Here is a 19,315-nt window from a genome sequence, read left to right as displayed (position 1 = left end):
AGAACACCAGTATTTTGTGCCAGATCATCCATTTTTAATTTTTTTTTATTTTATTTTGCTCCATTATATTCTCATTCTTTGGTACTCTTTTCGCCACACTTAGTTCAGTGTCGTAATCCTCCCAATTCCCATGTTGATATAAAGAATAATTGCTCACCTAATAAAACTGCTTTGTGTGCTCTGTGTGTGCCTAAATAAAAGTTGACCTCTAAAATTAAAAAAACACCCTCAAACTATTCAAATCTAGCAGCCTTCTAACTTATGACTGATTTTCCAGTGTTTTTCGGCTAAGACTTTTAAATTAAATGAAAAAACAAACACAACAAACAAAAAAAAATATCCCTATGATCACCTAGCGGCGGCTGAATGTACTGCAGGCAGTAAAATTCAGATGCCGTTAATTAATTAAATGAACCTTACAATAATCACTCAACTCTCTGTCTTTCATTTGCGTGTGTGCCTTCAAAGATATAAGCATCGTGGGTATAATGATGTAACGAAATTTGATATTTTAAAGTCGTCATAAACAATGACAGCAAAATGGTTCTGTAGCGCCACCTAGATTGAGAAACTAAAAACCAATCCTGGTACGTTTGGCGAAGTCCTATAAAAAGTGACAGTTTTGGCCTTCACGATTTTTCACAAAAACTTGTTGCCATGGCAACGCTCCATTCGCCACGAAAAAAACAATACTTCTGGGGTATAAATTTGCTCAAAAACTCGTGATATTTTGCAACAACAATAGGCCTGGCAGCAGCATCAAGTTTTTATTTGGTTACATTTTTTTTTTTTTTTTGCAAGCAGCCCTGGTTGTACATGTCACCCAGATCTGGCAAAAAATGGAGGCACATGTAATAGCCCAAGCCCTATTATTTTCTATGAGCTATTGTTAATTGCAGTATTCTAATTTAATGTGTTTCTGATACACTGCTTTGTTTTATTTTACAATGTACTGATGATGTTTATTTTCAATGTAGACCTCTTAACATTAAATATGACGTGCCACATGTGTGCTTGTCTTGGGCAATTTTGAAGAACTCAATAAAATATTGTTCCTTAAAAAAAAAATCACAATAACAACACTTATCTAGGAATCATAAAAATGTGACTGACTTACAAGTATTGCAGTATGGTACTTTTTTATTTATGTTGATAGATAAAAGCAAAGTTGAGCATAAATTCAAACCCTTTTGACATATTTTCCATCTTGGGTGCAATAAGCTTGCTGGTGATGATACTTTCATGAATGCAAAATATTTGCATTTTATTACCACTGGAAAATTAATTTGTTTTCTACTTACTATATGCGTGACTGTCATGTTTTACTTGGTGCCGCATCAAAAGTTTGCCCAGTTTGGTGATTGATTTCTTTGGCCTCGATGTAGAGGTCGTGGCATGTGAGTTTGATGTAGATGGAGTGGATTGTCCATCTCCATGCTGAACTCTCGCACACAACTACCCTTACCTTGTAGAACCGCAACATAATGAGTTGTATTTTTTTTTTATTTCATATTTATTTTGTATTTAATTATTTAATCTTTAATTAATTCCATTGATATATTTAATACAATTATTTGTTATATTGCACTGGAGAGTGGAGCTCTCCAATCTTGTTGTAAACTGAGTACAATGACAATAAAGGGCATTCTGATTCGGATTCTGATATGTGGGAACAAACTGGAGTGTCTGCAGAAAACCCACACACACACTAAGGCAAGAACATGTTAAATCCATACAGGATTGTTAAAAATGTTTAATTAAAACAAGCATGCATCAAAAATTATTTATGTATGAACTGAATATGATAACAAGATACGGTGAAAAAAACACCAATGCCATGACAATGTCTCCTTCAAACATTTCTTTTCTTTTATTTATTATTTGACCTTGTGTAACAATGCACTTTAGTCTTTTTATGAAATCTATTGAACACATTCACATTTGCAACTGATGGTGGCCCACTTTAAAAGCATTGAAACACTCAAATCTGTTTAACGGTAGTCATTCAATATTTTGGGGAGTCATCTATTCAAAAATGTTACAAGGCCTATGATGAGAGATGACAGATCGGATTCTGTTTTTGTTTCATAGAGTAACAATGCTTTTTGGGGATGCCAGGCTTTTTCTTTTACAGCAGTCATATTTTCACTTGGTTTGCTACAAATACTTAGCAGCATGCATCTTAACACACATCCATTGATTTCCAGTGCAAATTATTAAAAATGAAAAAAGGATAAATAATGAACCCAACAGCAGCTGAATGTGTCTAGGCACTCCTGTAAAACAATCAATTTGTTGCGAGGAACAGGAAAATAAATGCTGTCTTAAATGAGCTGTACACTTTCAGATATACAACTGGATTTTTAGTGCAATTCCACATCTTACACCAAAGCTAACATACACAGGGAAGGAGGGTCTACTTCACAAATATGTCGAGTTCTCAAAGCAGAAGGCATATGTTTTTTTTCTTCTTTTGTTGTGGATAATTTGTGTACTACAGTGTGTTTCCATTTTACTTGCGTCAGGACCAATTATGAGGCATGCTATTATGTAGAAGAGTGAAAGTTCCATCAGTTACATTTTCATCAAATTTGAAAGTAAATTGCTACCCTTGTTGTCATCCACAACAATATGCCAAATGAAATCCTCCTCCAGGTCACGTTACGCCTGCCTTGACGGGTTTTAGACAAGCAGTCATTCTCCTTCTGCTGTGCATCTTACTTTGGTGTGTTCCACTTCACCACTCACAGTTGCTCTTTCCTACATTCCTATGGTCATCCACATATTGCATTCTGTACAGTATTGCACAATTCATATCATTTTTCCAAGAACTTCCCCTCAAATAGACTAGCGCTAAAGTAAAACTATCAAATATCAGTCTATGCAGTGTTGGTGTTTTGAACTGAATGACATCACATATGAGTAAATTGGGATTCTTTTTTTTAATTCCAAAGAATAAATCTACACTTCTTCAATGTATCGATGTATAAATGATGAAATCCTCACGAAACCACCTCACTGAACCCATATTAAAACACAAGAGGAAATTTGGAAACTAGGAAAGGCAGTGTCTAAATCAGGTGTCGGCAAACTATGGCCCGGGGGCCACATGCGGCCCATTAAACGTTTTAATCCGGCCCGCCAAATTTGAAAAAAATGAAATGAATAAACTTTGTTAATGTTTTATTTTCTAAATATTGTGGATTTTCACAGACATATATATTGTTTTAATGCTTTTGTTCACCTTTTATTTTTAATTAAATTTTTTCTCCGATGAGGTGAGGTTACCCAAACACTCCATCCATCTGCTCCTGGTCCGGCCCCCTCTGTCAAATCTTAGAACCCATTGTGGCCCGCCAATCAAAAAGTTTGCCCACCCCTGGTCTAAATGTTTGATATGTTTGCTTGTTCTCATAATGGTCCAAGTCTACTTAAACCAAGCAGATTAATTAACAAACAACAAAATATTTCATCATACTATATGTAGTTTGTGCAAAAATGCAGTGGTGTTGTTATATCAGTCAAATTGGAAAGTTATCGTCCTTGAAACCCAACATGTAAATTAGACAAAATAACCCTAGCTATCTGTCTGGCCTACACATGTACAATACATGGGTTAGATATTGAACCCACTACAGTATGTCTTACTGAGACTTCAAATGGTTTCTGAATGGATTTTAGAGTGGCTTGATTCCATATATTCACTGAAGATTCTTCTATTTTACTAAGGACAACTTGCCTTTCACTAAGATCAACACACAAAATAATTTTTGATTGCATCTACATTTTGTTTTTCCCAGACAAAAAAATCATATCTGACAGAAAAAAATACATGGACACTCTCACACCCTGTTTGCACACACTCAGATAATGACAATATTTTGTTTTAAATAAAAAATGTTCACTTGTGTACATTTGTAATAATTTGATCCTAAGAGGAATAAGTCATATGTAGGACTTGCCTCTCACAGAAAGACTAAAGTGCTCAAGCCTAGCATGCACTGTGTGCCCCCAGCTGGTAAAAGAGTCTTGATATATTTGAAGCAATCCATTAAAGAAAAAGACAAAAATACTCATACGAAGAAGGCAAATAAAATGAAATCTCCTGGCCAGGATCAAATTCATGCATGTCTGTGGCCTATGGAGAGAAGTATGATTATTAAGGCCACACAAAGCAAGGCAAGAGATACTACAGGAAATAGTTGTCACTTCAAGGATGAAATATATTTATAATTAATAAGATCATTTAGTAGTTCGGGATATTGTTGTGTGATTAACCCAGATTTCAGATTTTTTTGCTATTTTTGTAAGGTGTACATAAAAACAAAAATACAAACACGCAAAAAAAAAAAAACATAAAAAAATGGTCCACTGAATTAACATCGGAAATGACCATGCACTCACAGCGACAGTTTGAAACATTTAAGAGAACGAGTCCTGAATGTTCATATTCAGACCAGAATGATCAGAAGTGATAATGGCTTCTTATGAGAAACAGAAGCTATTTAAGTTCCTGGCAACTTTTAAGTATCAATAGTAAGGTAACGCTGATATTTTATTAATAATTTTCAGTTTAATTGCCAATTTGACTGATTTTGACCTGCATGACTAAATTCGTCCTTCAGTTTAGTGAAAATGTATCATTACACAATGGCATTAGTTAAAAAGTAGTCACACCATGCTTTATGAAAACATAATAATAGCAATCAAGCTACGCTGTTGTGTTGCTGTGACTTTTTTCCTGGCTCTGCATCCTCCTATCAATCTGCACTCTGGCCCACATTTCTTGTTGAAACAATTTAAGACCGTGGCGTCACACATAGTCACATGAGCTTGGCAGAGTTGACTCGTGTTAAAAAGTTTAAATGGGCATGAGGAATACTTGAATTAATATTAATATATATATATATGTATATATATATATATATATATATATATATATATATATATATATATATATATGTAGATATATATATATATATATACATATATATATTTATATATATATATATATATATATATATATATATATATATATATGTAGATATATATATATATATATATATATATATATACATATATATATTTATATATATATATATTTTAAAAAAGTTGGTATTGCCAGATTCTTTCCAATCACAACCTCATGCCTAATTTAAACATTTTAACACAACGAGTCAACAACTCTGCCAAGCTCATGTGACGATGTGTGACGTCACGGTCTTAAGTGGTTTCAACAAGAAATGTGGGCCAGAGTGCAGATTGATAGGAGGATGCAGAGCCAGGAAAAATATTTATTTATTTATTTATTAATTTTTTACAAAAAATATCTGCGCAAAAATGTTTCTCAACTCTGGATTACAGTCAATTTCATAATGAGATTATACGGCAACATTATTACCTTCCGTGTCAAAAAGGGACCACTCACTGCACAAACTGATCATTGTTTCTCACAAGTAGATGCTGGAAAAGCCTCAGGTTCTTGGTTTTGGAACACATACTGTGAAGCAACAGACACATGCACCGCAATGGGACCAATTTGAATTCTCAATCAGACATGGAAAACCAGTCGTGGGAAGTCAATAAAAATGATAAAGGGGCAAAGCCCTTAGAGGGAAACATTTTATGCAGAAGGAGTAAAGACTCAGAAAATTCCCATTCAGTAACTTACTGATTTGAGGTTGGACTCCATCTCATTGAAGCTCCATTCAGTCAGAGGAAGGTTTACATTGAAGGGCTGCAAAAGAGGCAGAAACATTTGCAACATGTGAGAGGCCAAATACCGTCCAGTGTAAGCACAGAAGTTATTTTAGAGTTACAGAGAAGATATAAAAAGTTTACAGCCGTATGTCTGTTCAAATAATATATTTAAAATTTTCCCCCCAATGATGTGGCTTATAACCTATCCAACTCAACTGATAACTTTGAAGTCAAATGTCTACTGTGAAGCATAGTGGTGGCAGAATAATGTTTTGGGAGTGTTTCTTTTTAATTAATCTGGAACTGGCACATTAGTCAAGTTTATGCAAATTATAAACAGTTCCAAGTAGCAGTCAGTGTTAACACAAACCCTCAGGGTTCTGCAAGAAGGCAAAAGAAAAGTACCGGTAAGTAAAAGCCTACTAGAACATCTGAAATGGTCCGTTCCAGAGGGTTTAACCAAAGAAGATTTCGATTTGAATGAAACTTGATACTTGTTGCTAGTGATGTATGAAAGGAGTTTGGAAGCCACCGCCTGCTAAATGTTGACATTTAGGGCAAAAAGGGGCGTGGCCCCCTTCCTTTGAAACCTTGTTTTTCAGGAACTACAGGGTCGACCTTCGCAAAACTGGCATTGATGGAAAGGGAATTCAATAGAGATTCAAAATCTAAACCTGCTTGGTTAAACCAAATGGGTGATTTGGCATGGAACGACCCATTTCAGGTATTCTAGTAGGCTATTCCTGACATTTCCTTTGCCTTCTTGCAGAAGCCTGAAGGTTTTGTGCTAACACTGACGCCTATTTGGAACAGTTCATGAAAAATCTCAGATTATTTGGGTAATTTAGCATGAAATGACCTACATGTACATGATTAATCAGAGGCTATTTAAATGATGACAGGTGTGAACATGAATTTGAATGAAATTGGTTAATGCTGAACACAGTCACGTCACAGCTATGAATAGGTGTGGGCAATTGAGCAAGCACAATATATCAGTTGATTATTTTTACTTTCACACGATAAAATAATTAAATATTTGAGATGTACAAATTATAGGTTACAATAATGGTGGGAAAAGTTACAATATAATTTATCATTGTCTCATTTCTTGATATCACAAAAACTTGACATTTGAACAGGAGTATGTCAACTTTTTATATCCATTATATTAAAGCATGCAGCATGTGTGTTTGTATGCAAGTGCTTACATCAATGACAGTACTGGTCCCTGCATCCATGTTGCTCTGTTGATGACTCCTGAGTATCAGCTGCTGCAACTCCTCCAGGCTCATATCCATATTTTCCACTGCATCAGAAGCACACTCCACTCTGCAGACATAAATTCACACAGTGACAAGTTGTGCGCGCACAAACATCCACTGGTTGTGAGCGTGTACCTTTCCATAGCAGCTCTCTTAATCCTCCTCTCTGTCACTGAGGCGGATGAGCCTCTCCCCTCCAAAACAGACTGCACCATTGCAACAGGAAGGACGGGAGGTTCTGAGGAGCACACCTCACAGGAGGAGGTCAATGCCAGGGTGTCTCCTCCACCAACACTGCCTCCTTTCACTCCTGCTCTCACTCCTGGACTCACAGGCTCTTCTTTGATCAGCATCAGACACTTTTCCCTGCGAATAAAAAAAGGGAAAATACCCACAAAGTGGTCCGAGTATCTATTATAATTAGAGTCAATGACAAAGTATCACAACAGATTCTTTAAGTGTTGGTAATAAAAACTTACATACACTTTCAGCTGAAAATGAATAATGCTAAATAAATAAATAATCAGCTTTTTGCTCTCAACACAACAATCTTTGTCTGCTGGGAGCAAAGGTAAATTGTTTTTGGTTGACTGCATAGTGCAATGGTGTAAAACGTCATTAAACTTTTTGTGTCCGGATAAACCCGTCTCGCTGTACATTGTTGAATCTTTTCAAGCAAGCACTTTGCTTGCTAACTGCAAACAACGACACATGCTCGGTTGGACATATTGCTCAGCACACATCAAGTTTGGGTGGAAAATGTTGTGATTATTGTGTCAAAATGAGTGCAAGACCAACAAAAAGGGTTTTTATGATATTCCATAAAGGGATACAGTTTGTTTTTCTACATAATTAGCAGATTAATGTTGATTGGCATTGTAAACTGAAACTTGACTGGGTATGCAAATAGGTAAGCATCATGTCTGCTTCAAATTTAGAACAAAGGGTTTATTATATGACAAAAAGTACATGAAAAAAAAACAGTAAATAATATAAAATTATAATCCTTTTATGTTGTGGTGGTGTAAAATGGTCATGTCGAACATTTGATAGCCGGCATGTCTTTCACAATGGGGAAAGACAATTTTTATGGATAAGGCCGGAGTCTCGAGGCCGGAACCGTACCGAGATCACGGCTGGAGGGCAGAGGACTGACCGGCAAAAAAGGATAAAGTGGCCTGCTCTGATTTTACAAGTCCAAATGTTGCATCATGATTTATAAGAAATGCACATTTCTATCTATCTATCTATCACACTTCATATTGGAATGGGTATCGGGGGCTAAAAAATGGTTTCGGTAGAAGATACTGCTAGCAATTTGTGACTACAGTGGTGTGAGATGAATCTAAGAAGCTCTGAGCATATGGGGTCGAATTATACATTGCAGCTTTTAGGGATAAAATAAATCTCACTTTAAATGCATCAGACAATTCCTTCAGTCACCTTTCAAAAAAGTATTCAGGCCAGCGATTTTGAGAAGTTCTTCCAGATGGATTTGTGGAAATTGTGTGAGCCGTGTTGAGTGAGATGACAGCTGTTCATGTTGACAAATATACTGCTTCTTATATCAACTTCACTCACCTGGTCTCGTCAGGCTGCATCTGTAGAGACATGCTGCCTTGAGACATGTCTGTTACATCCGATATGATCGGTCCACCTGTTAGCCCAGTGGTAGAACACGAAGCAGTATCACTGGATGGCTGAAAAAGAAGAGCACTCAAGTCCAGTTTATTTACAGAACAGATTCATTAAGGGTCTCAAAGCACTTTATAAGCCGACAGTTCACAGGGATCAATGATATATATTGGTCTAAACCACCCATCCCTGAAAATCAAGGAAGAACTCAGAGAAAACGCATTTGGGAAAAATGTAAGAAACCTCGAGAAGTGATCAAAGAGGAGGGAAACATGATCATGAGGGTTCTCGGGCAAAGTCATAACATTCGAGTGGCCACACAAGAATGTATTTCACACTAAGCACTGCTTCCATCTAGTGTTGATATTACGTAACAACTGCAGCAAACAGGCCCTTGCAGAAGATGGAGGAATTGTATACATTTGTCCAGATAGTGTGTACAAACCACCTTCTACGTAAACCGAGGGCGAGTGTAGGATGTACCGTAACCGAAGAATAAATAAAATTGTAAACCCTAAAAATTAAATACTTTTGGTTACATTTGTATGAAGCCACTAAATATTTTTTTTAATCCAATCACCTTTTGTTACAGTTTTTATCCCTTGGTTTGGCTCATTTCTTGAGAGAGAAATTACATTTTCAAAATAATAATTCACAACACAATGTCCTTTCTCAATGATTGCATCAAATTGAAAAATATCTTGCCTTTTCAAATGTTTGTATACAGGTAGCCTATAGTTAGCACATGGTGACCACATTATTCCAAATAAATGCATCTTGCTGATCTAAACGTATAAATTGATTCTCAGTCTAATGGTTGTGCTCTCTAAAACACGTCATTATGATTTCATTGTGTAAATCATTATATGCGCAATTGACTGTTCAATGGTCAAAATAAGTCATTAACATAATGCCATACATGAATTTCTTGGGCTGTCAAGATATATATTTATATTTTCTCTTTTTATGTTTAGATTTCTTACATGTATAGAATATTGTGTGCATGTTATTTTATGTACTGTACAGAAACGTATGGAAGTTACTTTTTGTGTGAATAAAAAAATGGTTGCAATTCCCTTGGCAGTATGAGTGCAGTGTGTGTGACGTCAGCCTTTGGAGGCTGCTCGTTCTGTGATCCCCGGGGTTTTGTTGTGATTTCGTGCTGGGCGAGAGCGAAACAACAGCTGCAGCAACAGTAGAGCTAAACCGTCGTTCAATGAGCAACCCAATCTACAGAGCCAGAGCCACCGAGCAAGACGAACATGCTGTTCTTGGCCCGCTATCGCCAGCTCCTGGCTCAACCTCAGCCACATACTGGTCCTGTTCGCCGGCTTTGGCTCAGGTTTACGTAACAGGTTGCCCAGTGACCAAAGGGTCGGCTGTTTTTTTGTGCTTTTACTGTATAGTGTTTTCTTGCGCTTGCTGATGTCACACAAAACCAGCATGAAGACACAACAACACCATGCTTGTCCAAGCTTTTTTTTTGACATGCAATCATTTTCTTATGGAATTGTGTGCTTGTATCTGAATTTGACAGATACAAATTGAAATGTCCATTGCCACCCAATTGTTGGACATTATCTTGAGGAATTATAATTAATTACCTAAGAACGCATTGAGTTTTTCTTTTTTTTTTTTTTTTTTTGTTTTTGCCGCATGAAAAAAAAATGAACCTCATTTACCAGATAATAGAATTGTAATTTCCTTAGAGAAATGATGAATGTCGCAAACATATCAATACCGCCATAGTCAAAAGTCATATCGCATATTGCATGTTTTTCCAATATCGTGAAGCCCTAATATATTATTTTATCCAATTTTAAATCAATCCCCGTTGTGTTGTACGAGCCTCATCCCAGCGAGTGCTAAGCTACTTCATCCTTCAGGTCCAGTATCTGATTTTATGAACTCCCTTTCCTTTTCAGCCACGATGACGTGAAAGGCCTGAGTGCTTAAAAGTTCAATCTAATGCTCAAATATTCCATACACATGCAAATAGTTCTGCATATATGCTGGAAGGAAATGTGTATGTGCCTTTCATGCATGTGAACTCCCCACATGAGAAATGAGACATGAGTGCCTCTTGACGACAATATGCTTTTACCTGTTCTGGCTCAAATCTAAAAGAATCTTTGTTTTCAAAGGCCAAACAAAACTCAATTTGAGTCGCCACCTATTTGTGCTCGGCCCTAAAATATACATACCCTTTGTGTGTGTGTGTGTTTATCTGCTTGATGGGTAGTTTGTATGCCATAAAAGCATATTAAAGAAAACATAAAATGATTCCATAAAACGGAGTTGTTAGCCCCTCGGGGAGAGAAGAAAACTTTGGAAACTAATACATGAATACAAATTAATACAAAAATATTATTACCATCATCATAGTATGTGTCGGTAGCCGATTAACGAGCTATGAAGTTTGCTATTTATCCCACCACATGAATCTAAGCCATAAGTGAATGTAGGGCAGCTGCAAAAAATGCATTGTGTAAGATTTGAATGTTCTCTCACCGATTGGATGTAGAAGGGCTCATGCATTGGTTCCATTGGGTTAGTATGGCTGAATTTGGAGGAAGTGGGACTGATCGAGCCATCATCCAACATCAACGGCCTGAACAAAAAAGTGGGTTTATTGTTAAACATCTGACTCAGAGCAGTTTCAGTATGCTGACAATCTCTATTACGACAAAAGGTTTGTTTGTTTGAAATGGCTAAAGTCAATTGTTTGAACTCTGGTCTTCAATCCTGTTCCTCATTCCTGATAATTTTCCATCTCTCCCTCCAGCAACACACCTGATTAAAATGATCAGGATCGTTAACCAGCTTCTGCAGACCTTGATGATCTTCTGATCATTTCAATCATATTGTCGCGGGGAGAGATGGAAAAAAATGAACCGACAAACTCCAGATTTGGAGAGGGCTAATCTACACCTGAGATATTGCTCTGGAAGCCAAAAATTGTTGCTTCGGAGGCATGTTAGCACCTGACACCAATAATATCATAATGGACCGTAGCAGTGGCATTTTGTGTTTGAAATGTGAGGACAAAAACCTAAAGTGGATTCAACCTTAGAAGTGACTTTTTAATTTAATGAACTTATAAAATGTACTCAAAAAGTCTTTTTGTAAGATTTACATAAAATTTCTGAGTGAAAAAACTTTACCCGGATTTTTTTAAGTAGATATCAATCCCCATTCTTTTTACAGGATACAACAGTGATCTCCCAAATCATGTTGTCAACTCATGGTAAAGCATGAGGCATCATTGCAACTTTGCCAGGTAGCATGCTGACCCTGAAATGTCTGTTCTCTTGTCACCTTTGTGTGAGAACGTGCCTTTCCCACTGCAAGGCTGAACCAGCATTTTACATACATTGGCTGTAGCAGGGTCATGCACTCTGCTCGCCCTTCCATCTGTGTGTGTGGGTGTGTGTGTCTGATTCAGCACTTGTCGCCATTCACACAGCTTGATGGTTCAGTTTGTCAGCTGAGCCAGCCCTTCCTTCTGCCCCACTATGGCCCCGTTTGTCTGCATTTTGTTGATAGGTACCCCCCCCCCCGTGTGTGCGGGTGTGCGTGTGGGTGTGCGTGCGTGTGTTTGTGTGCATACTCACAGCTTTCTCTTCAGGCTTACAGTGCTGGGTGTGTTGGACTGCATCTGACTGAACAGAAACTGAATTAGCTGGGAAAGAAAGAAAAGGCACAGCATGAATCAGCAACCCTTTCGAAGCTTTCAATCTCGCTCACTCATTCACTTTCTCTCTCTCTCTCTCTCTCTCTCACGTACATACACACGCACGCATACAATGGATATTAAAGTTTAACATCTTTACCTAAGAATGTCTACATAGTACCTGCTATGCACATTTAGTTAAACAGTAATTATATGTAGTTGGATTGACAGGAATAGGAGTTGTGGAAAATGACATTTAATGTGTGCATTTGCATAATTATATGGACTAAAATGAGTCACAAAATTGCACTATATTTTAGCAATATTTCACAAAATGTTCAACAATAATATTTTTTATATCAACAAATTTATGTTAATTATTAATGATTAATGATGATTTATGGAGACAATTTTTCAAGTATCAGCATTGCTAACAGACATAACTGATTATGTGAGGAAATGTTTGTTGATTAAGGCAGGTCGAAGCAATTTGACATTCTTAATAAATACATGATGTCAAATATGCTGCGCGTGTTTTCTATATGACTAAAAAAGCACTGGCGCAATTGTCAACCAAGTACATTTAGTCTAATGCCTATTAATATTTCAGATTGAGATTATATGGACTGACCTTGTTCATGACCTTCTGTTGCTGTGTGTGGTTCTGTCTCAGTGAGACCACCTCTCGCCACAGAACCTCATTTTGCCTACAAACAGTACAGGAAAAATGTTTATCACAAGCTCAGGGGGACTTATTGAGTATTAATTTGAATTAATAAAAGATATTTTTTTTGCAGTAATGATTCGGTACACTGTGCAGCTCAGCCAACTATTTCTTGTTGCATGGCACCCAAACTGTAAGTTAATGCGTGACCGCTGTTAAGTTAAGAAATAAATATGTGTACATTGCAAATGATTACAATTTATGTGTCATCTGTTGGGTATGTTTCGAGTGATCAAATTGTTTTAGCGTACGGCACATTTTTTGTTTTATTCCATCTAAACAAAGCGTTATTATAAAAAAAAAAAAATCACTTTTTCAATTCTGTTTCATGTTTCTCTCAATAGGTCAGGCTTATGAGATATGAAAAGTAACCTACTTTAGTCAATTGTGACTTCAAACACATTTTGATCTTACAACAGGAATACGCAACTGTATGCACGTGCATGCGCATAAGTGGCCACTGTGGGTGTGTGCGTGCGTGTGTGTGTTTGTGTGTGTGCCAGTCAGGTGAGCAGGTGAACATTCTCTGCTCTCATTAACTAACAATGCTGAGTACAAAGAAACAGCAGCACACAAAGAACACACAGCAGCAATTGAACAACAATAGCCTCCAGAGAAAAAAAAAAGGCCTCTGTTCATGTACTGGTTGACATGCTCCAACATTGAAACATAGCTTTTTCAAGCATGCATATTTTTAACCGCGCAATGCATTTAGCGCTCACATTACAGTAGAATGATAACTCCTGACTGAAATGTCTCGTCTGTCTGAAAACATTGAGCAATAGAAATGATTTGACTTTGTTTTCTGGATTAGTCTACTAGCCACGTTCCGGGCTCATGAGGAGCACACGCAAGCTGTCAACTCACTGCTTCATGTCCTGCATCTGACACTCCATGTTGTCCTGCTGTGTTCTTAATAGCTGAACTTCATAAAGCAGTTTACTGAGGTCCTCTTGACGAACTTTGGTCTCTTCGCTCTTCACGATTGATACCTGCACACAAGGTCTTTCTGTGACACTGTTTTTTTTTTTTGGGGCAAATGATTCTTTGTTCTGAGAACAATTTATGTCCATACAATACCTTCCTCTTTATGTGTTCCAGCATATGTTCATGTCCCTGGAGGAAGTACAAATGTTGGAACTCTGTATCGTCTCTCTCAGGCTTGACCAGACCACTTTGCTCAATGTTTACAACTTTTCGAAAGCCGTCTAGACACACGGATGAAGCAGAACAGAAATGCATTAGGAAGAAAAGAGTGGGGAAAAAAAGATGAAATGACAATAAAAGAAGACTCACACATGTTGAGCTGTCGGACAAAGCTTGCCATATTATTGTGTTTAAAGTATTTTGGTAGAACTTCCTTGGCAAAGCGACCCTGGTCAAATACATGGAAACTGGTCCCAGTCTGAAACAGACATAAAGTAATTACGATTATTGCCATTTTTGTTAAAAGAAATAAATTGTATTCCATCTAATAAATCTATCTATCCATCCGTCCAACTTTGGGTATACAACCATTTACATTCACATTCACACCCATAGAGTCTTCAATTAACATAACATGTATATGTTTAGGATGTCAGATGAAAACGGATCACATGACTGTGAGGCAACATCACCCTATCGGTCCTATCAAAATGACTAAATGATTGTCCTTCGGACAAGCAGCAGAGCAGACAGACACCACAAGCAACATACAAAAAAAAACTTTTAGCTTGATGTTTTGTTGTCAAGCAAAAATGATTTGTTCATGATCGGGGTCGTAAAAATGCAATGACGGACGTGACAGAAACAACTCTCACGACCAGTTATGGTCCAGGGTTTTTTGTTTTGGTGTGGCATTGTCTAAATCCCACTTTGTTTGGTTTTTTTTTTGTATTTTTTCCAATATTCGCTGCCGTCGGGTCAAAGCCTATGTGTGACACTTTGGTGAATGTTCATAATTTTTCACAACTCTATACTTTTGGTCAGTCCACATGTGTTTTTGCAAATTCTTCACTAAAGTGTTGAAAATAGCTTGCTCTCTTTAATAATGTAACAGTTGAACAAAAATGCCATTTTTGGCAGTTCTGGAACAGTAATGATTTTTTTATGCAAGTGGATTCGGCATGATGTCATCAAATATATATATGTATATATATATATATATATATATATATATATATATATATATATATATATATATATATATATATATATATATATATATATATATATATATATATATAGGCTATCAGTATTAGTAGGAGCAGTAGTAGTGGTACTATTATGGTGAGATTAAAATAGGTCACAGCGAGCAAACTGAGAAATACAGTAATGACTACTGTTTCAATTTTCCATCCTGCAATTTAGCAGAAAAGATCAATGATTGGGGGAATTAAAGTAGCCAACCCTATGATTTCTGTGGCATAGCATAATCAAATGTTCTTTGTGACTTGATATTTTAAGGCTAAATACATTGTGGAGGTTCCCTGAATGCTAAATGAGCTTTTCTTTGTTAGAATTAATATATTTCTTAATGAATCGTTGCACTGGCTTGTAGCTAACTTGTAAATGAATGCTCAAATTTGTTTTTCTACAGACATTTGTTCATATAGATAAATCGTACATTAACAAGTGCTTGTGCTTTTATTGTTCTATGATTAGAATGAAAAAAATGCCTTGTGTGTGAAAATATAATCTCTCAGGGTTTATTGTAGGTTTTTATTTTTGTACTTGACACCAATTCACGAGGGTGGTCCAAAAATGGCACATTATATTTGAGTTTTAGTATCACATTGTATTATGGGGAGTTTTTTTAACTGTATGTGAAAAGCATGACTTGATTTGTTGAACAGAGCAAATTGATGCCTTGTTTACAAGTGTCCAGTAGATGATTTTAGGCTACTCACGGCACTCCAGCAGATCAAGTGATTGGTGTCTGGATCCTCCACTAGAGTCCACAGTTTGGTGAGGAAAGCTGGAACATTGCTGGTGTAGCTTCCATCTACACCCAAAGCACCTGGAGACTCCTGCATGCTGACTCGGTCCACTTCCACAGCCGATCACAACAGGAAACTAGATGTTTGTGTGTGAGAGTGCGGAAGGCCTGTATAGAGTGTGTGAATATGCGCCGGTTCCCCACACTAAATCATGTTGGAGAAATCCACCTGTGGAAATCCGTTACTGATATTCCCAAATTTGCCGCAGTCTATTTGATTCCATGCCTGTCAAGCACAAACTCACTTAGTTTATGTCATGTCCAGCTTTGTATTTACCTTCGCTTGTCCTGACTGGTTTGTCAAATATCCTTTAAATATTGAAATCTTTTTCAAATTCCTTGAATGTGTCTGTCCTCTCTCTGCCCCACCATCATTCAACTGAATGTCATCACAGAAGGTACTTGTCAGCAGCCACACCATTCAAACCCATCCCCTAACACACACATGCGCACACGCACACTAGTATAAACACCCCCCCCCCCACACACACACACAGAGACACAGGCCGCTTCAACTGACAATATAGAGAATAAAACAATCAGCTTCCAAATTAAATCTTGGATAATCCACCGAATTCCAATCCCCTAATTGTGTGTATGTCAGTACAGTCGTATGACCTTTTGTGTTGTTGAGATGTTCGAACGTGCCTCATTGTTGTTGTTGACAGGGTGAAGAAAACACTGCATAATATTCAAGTTCTGACCGAGAAACAGAGAGGCTCTGACTCTACAGGAAAGGGACTGAAAAGGCATTCATGTAATGACTTTGTAAACAGACACATCTGTTTTCAAAAGTATTAAAAGTGTTTGATACATGTGCTCAAAACTTCAATAGGTAGTGGGTGGTATGTTTCATACATAGTCTCTTCAGACAGTTTATAATTTTCGGTAAAGGTCAACATGATTATATCTGGATATTGCTGTTAACAAAGGTCACGGTAATTGAGCCATAGTTTTAAAGCTGTAATACTCACTTTTGGCCTGTAAGAGGCACTATAACACCAAAACTCAGTGGTAGGGGCTTCAAGGCCTTCTCTGCTGGCCTAACATAAAAAAGAAATCATCATATTTGTGGCGTCGGTTGAAATAATGAAGCTTTACTGGTGGTCCGAAGTTTCCTTTTGTCTCGTACACAAAACCTCTTTCACCGTAAGAGCTAGAAAATAAACAAACATGACGCCATGAGTTTTAATTATCTTAATTAAACGTATATTCGAATCACAAACATAAATATGTCGACAGATAAACCCAAATATTCACTTTAATGCCACTTGCTAAGTATCTGTAAATTATCAATCTTGTCGTCTGGGAATCCTTTTTTTTTCTTTCTTCCGAATCGTCTTGATACGCACTGTCACTCGCCATCCATTCATTCGTTATCCACTTCCGTGTTCCTTCAAAGTAAAACTTCCGCTCAACAGGAAGTCAAAAGAAAAGTCCGGTATTGCAAAACAAATTCGCTAATAGGCCCATAGTCCTTTACAATATTTATGATTATTTTCTCTCTCTCTCTCTCTCTCTCTCTCACTCTCTCTCTCTCTCTCTCTCTATCTATCTATCTATCTATCTATCTATCTATCTATCTATCTATCTATCTATCTATCTATCTATCTATATATATATAATAGTGTTTTTTTAAATATTTGTATGTATTTTTAGGCGGCACAGTGGCCGACTGGTTAGCACGATGGCCTCACAGTGAGAGACAGCATCGGGCGTGGGTTCAATCCCAGCTCCGGCCATCCTGTGTGGAGTTTGCATGTTCTCCCCGTGCCTGCGTGGGTTTCCTCCAGGTACTCCGGTTTCCTCCCACATTCCAAAAACATGCATGGCAGGTTGATTGAACACTCTAAATTGCCCCTAGGTATGAGTGTGAGTGCGGATGGTTGTTCGTCTTTGTGTGCCCTGCAATTGGCTGGCAACCAGTTCAGGGTGTCCCCCGCCTACTGCCCAAAGCGAGCTGGTATAGGCTCCAGCACCCCCGCGACCCTAGTGAGGAGAAGCGGTACAGATGATGGATGGATGGATGTATTTTTAGGTGAACGGTTTTATCCAATCAGACTTCCGCTAGCTTGTGTTGCCAGTCGGATTTTATAATACCAGCGGCACGTTCTTTTCGTATGAAACTTCTGATTCATCTCTGCTGCCGACTGTGCTATGTGAGTCAACAGGCTCTTAGAGTGGATAGACAGTTGCGATAGCCATTCCGATCACAATTTGGTTACAGCGAGCCTTCTCGCAGGCCTCACGTTGAAGGAGCGAACGTGTGGTGTGACTCGTTAATAAACTTGTGACAGGGCAAGGCCAGGCCAGACGTAATTACCCGGCGACCGTTTGAAAATGTAAAATATTGTTTTTGAAACCCACAATGACCAAAGGAGGGAAAAGTGTGGATTTGATTGCAGTTATACTTGCAAGGCCATTTTCAAGACGGACCTTTCAAGAGAAGAGCATGCTCGTGAGCCGAGGTTGTACATCTAGTGGTGCGTAACTGTGCGTCTGCATATTATTTCTCCTGCCGGGATGTCATAAATAATGGTGTTATGAGGGGGTATTTATTCAAGTTGTACGAAGTAGGACATCACCAAAGGCCTACGTGTAAAATGCATGGCTCGCCACTGCCAAAACTACCTGAAGATAATGCAAAATTAAGTTGCTGGTCAATATTTAGTTTATAAGATGATGCTTATTTGAGGTTCTAACGTGTTTTTATGACATTGACAGATTTTTTTTCCCATATAGGAAACCAAATCCAAAAGAAAAAAAAAAAAGCAACTCCAAGAAAAATATACACCAATATTGCTTTGAAAGTTCTTTATTCAACTTTAGAAAAATAAAACATATACACATTTACACAACTTAAAATTTTTCCAACTGTTCAATATCAACAATTTGCGCTTCTCTAACAGGAGGCTTTCCAAGGACATCCACTTATTTGCTTTTCTGTGGCTCTTGCAAGTTTCAGAGTTTCCATTAGTTTAATTAAATAATCCTTCCTTCCTCGCCACTTGACCCGAACGACAACAACACTGACTGGGTTGCCAAGTTGGTTTAAATGAAAGAAAACCCATTTTTTTTCTTTCTTTCTTGCTCTCCTTCCTATCAAACTACATTCAGAGGCAGATTTCAAAAGATGACTTGTCAAGTCATGGAGTTGAAGTCTAAGTCAAGTCGTTAAGGTAACAAGTCCCAAGTCAAGTCAAGTCAAGTCATTCCCAGGTTTTGTTCCTAAAAATGGCTCCACAAGTCTGACTCCAGTCAAGAGATGCTAACTTGTTGTTGAAGAGATGTTTGTCTTCTTCCTGACTACCGGTGCCCATGAGCAAGCCCCACATCAA

General features: G+C 37.6%; 1 protein-coding gene across 2 annotated transcripts; it reads right to left on the bottom strand.

The window, feature by feature from the left end:
• Window positions 1–1,930: 1,930 nt before the first annotated feature.
• On the bottom strand, window positions 1,931–16,336 carry hsf4 (heat shock transcription factor 4). 2 transcript variants are annotated; one of them, XM_088298655.1, is made up of 13 exons: window positions 15,889–16,336; window positions 14,294–14,402; window positions 14,078–14,205; window positions 13,865–13,989; window positions 12,905–12,980; window positions 12,215–12,282; window positions 11,112–11,211; window positions 8,547–8,665; window positions 7,101–7,331; window positions 6,912–7,032; window positions 5,672–5,737; window positions 5,402–5,500; window positions 1,931–4,138 (listed from the first exon to the last, which is right to left on the bottom strand). In XM_088298655.1, the coding sequence occupies exons 1-12, from the start codon at window positions 16,012–16,014 to the stop codon at window positions 5,441–5,443; spliced, it is 1,329 nt and encodes a 442-aa protein (XP_088154781.1). In that variant the 5' UTR covers window positions 16,015–16,336; the 3' UTR covers window positions 1,931–4,138; window positions 5,402–5,440. The 2 variants fall into 2 exon arrangements, with proteins under 2 accessions (XP_088154781.1, XP_088154779.1); XM_088298653.1 differs by lacking the exon at window positions 5,402–5,500.
• Between the last annotated feature and the right edge of the window lie 2,979 nt (window positions 16,337–19,315).

Source organism: Idiotropiscis lumnitzeri, chromosome 6 (assembly GCF_059441095.1).
Source record: "Idiotropiscis lumnitzeri isolate Australia: NSW breed Sydney's pygmy pipehorse chromosome 6, RoL_Ilum_1.0, whole genome shotgun sequence".
Classification (NCBI taxonomy): Eukaryota; Metazoa; Chordata; class Actinopteri; order Syngnathiformes; family Syngnathidae; genus Idiotropiscis; species Idiotropiscis lumnitzeri.
Note: the sequence above shows the minus strand (reverse complement) of the source record. Positions and strands in the feature narration are given on the sequence as shown.

What these genes read in the sequence shown, in the direction of transcription:
- hsf4 (XM_088298653.1), bottom strand. Translation starts at nt 16,014, where the DNA reads ATGCAGGAGTCTCCAGGTGCTTTGGGTGTAGATGGAAGCTACACCAGC. An exon ending in TGGAACACATAAAGAGGAAG is followed by an intron (nt 13,990 to 14,077) that starts GTATTGTATGGA and finishes CCTTGTGTGCAG; the next exon opens with GTATCAATCGTGAAGAGCGA. An exon ending in CAGATGCAGGACATGAAGCA is followed by an intron (nt 12,981 to 13,864) that starts GTGAGTTGACAG and finishes TACTGTTTGTAG; the next exon opens with GCAAAATGAGGTTCTGTGGC.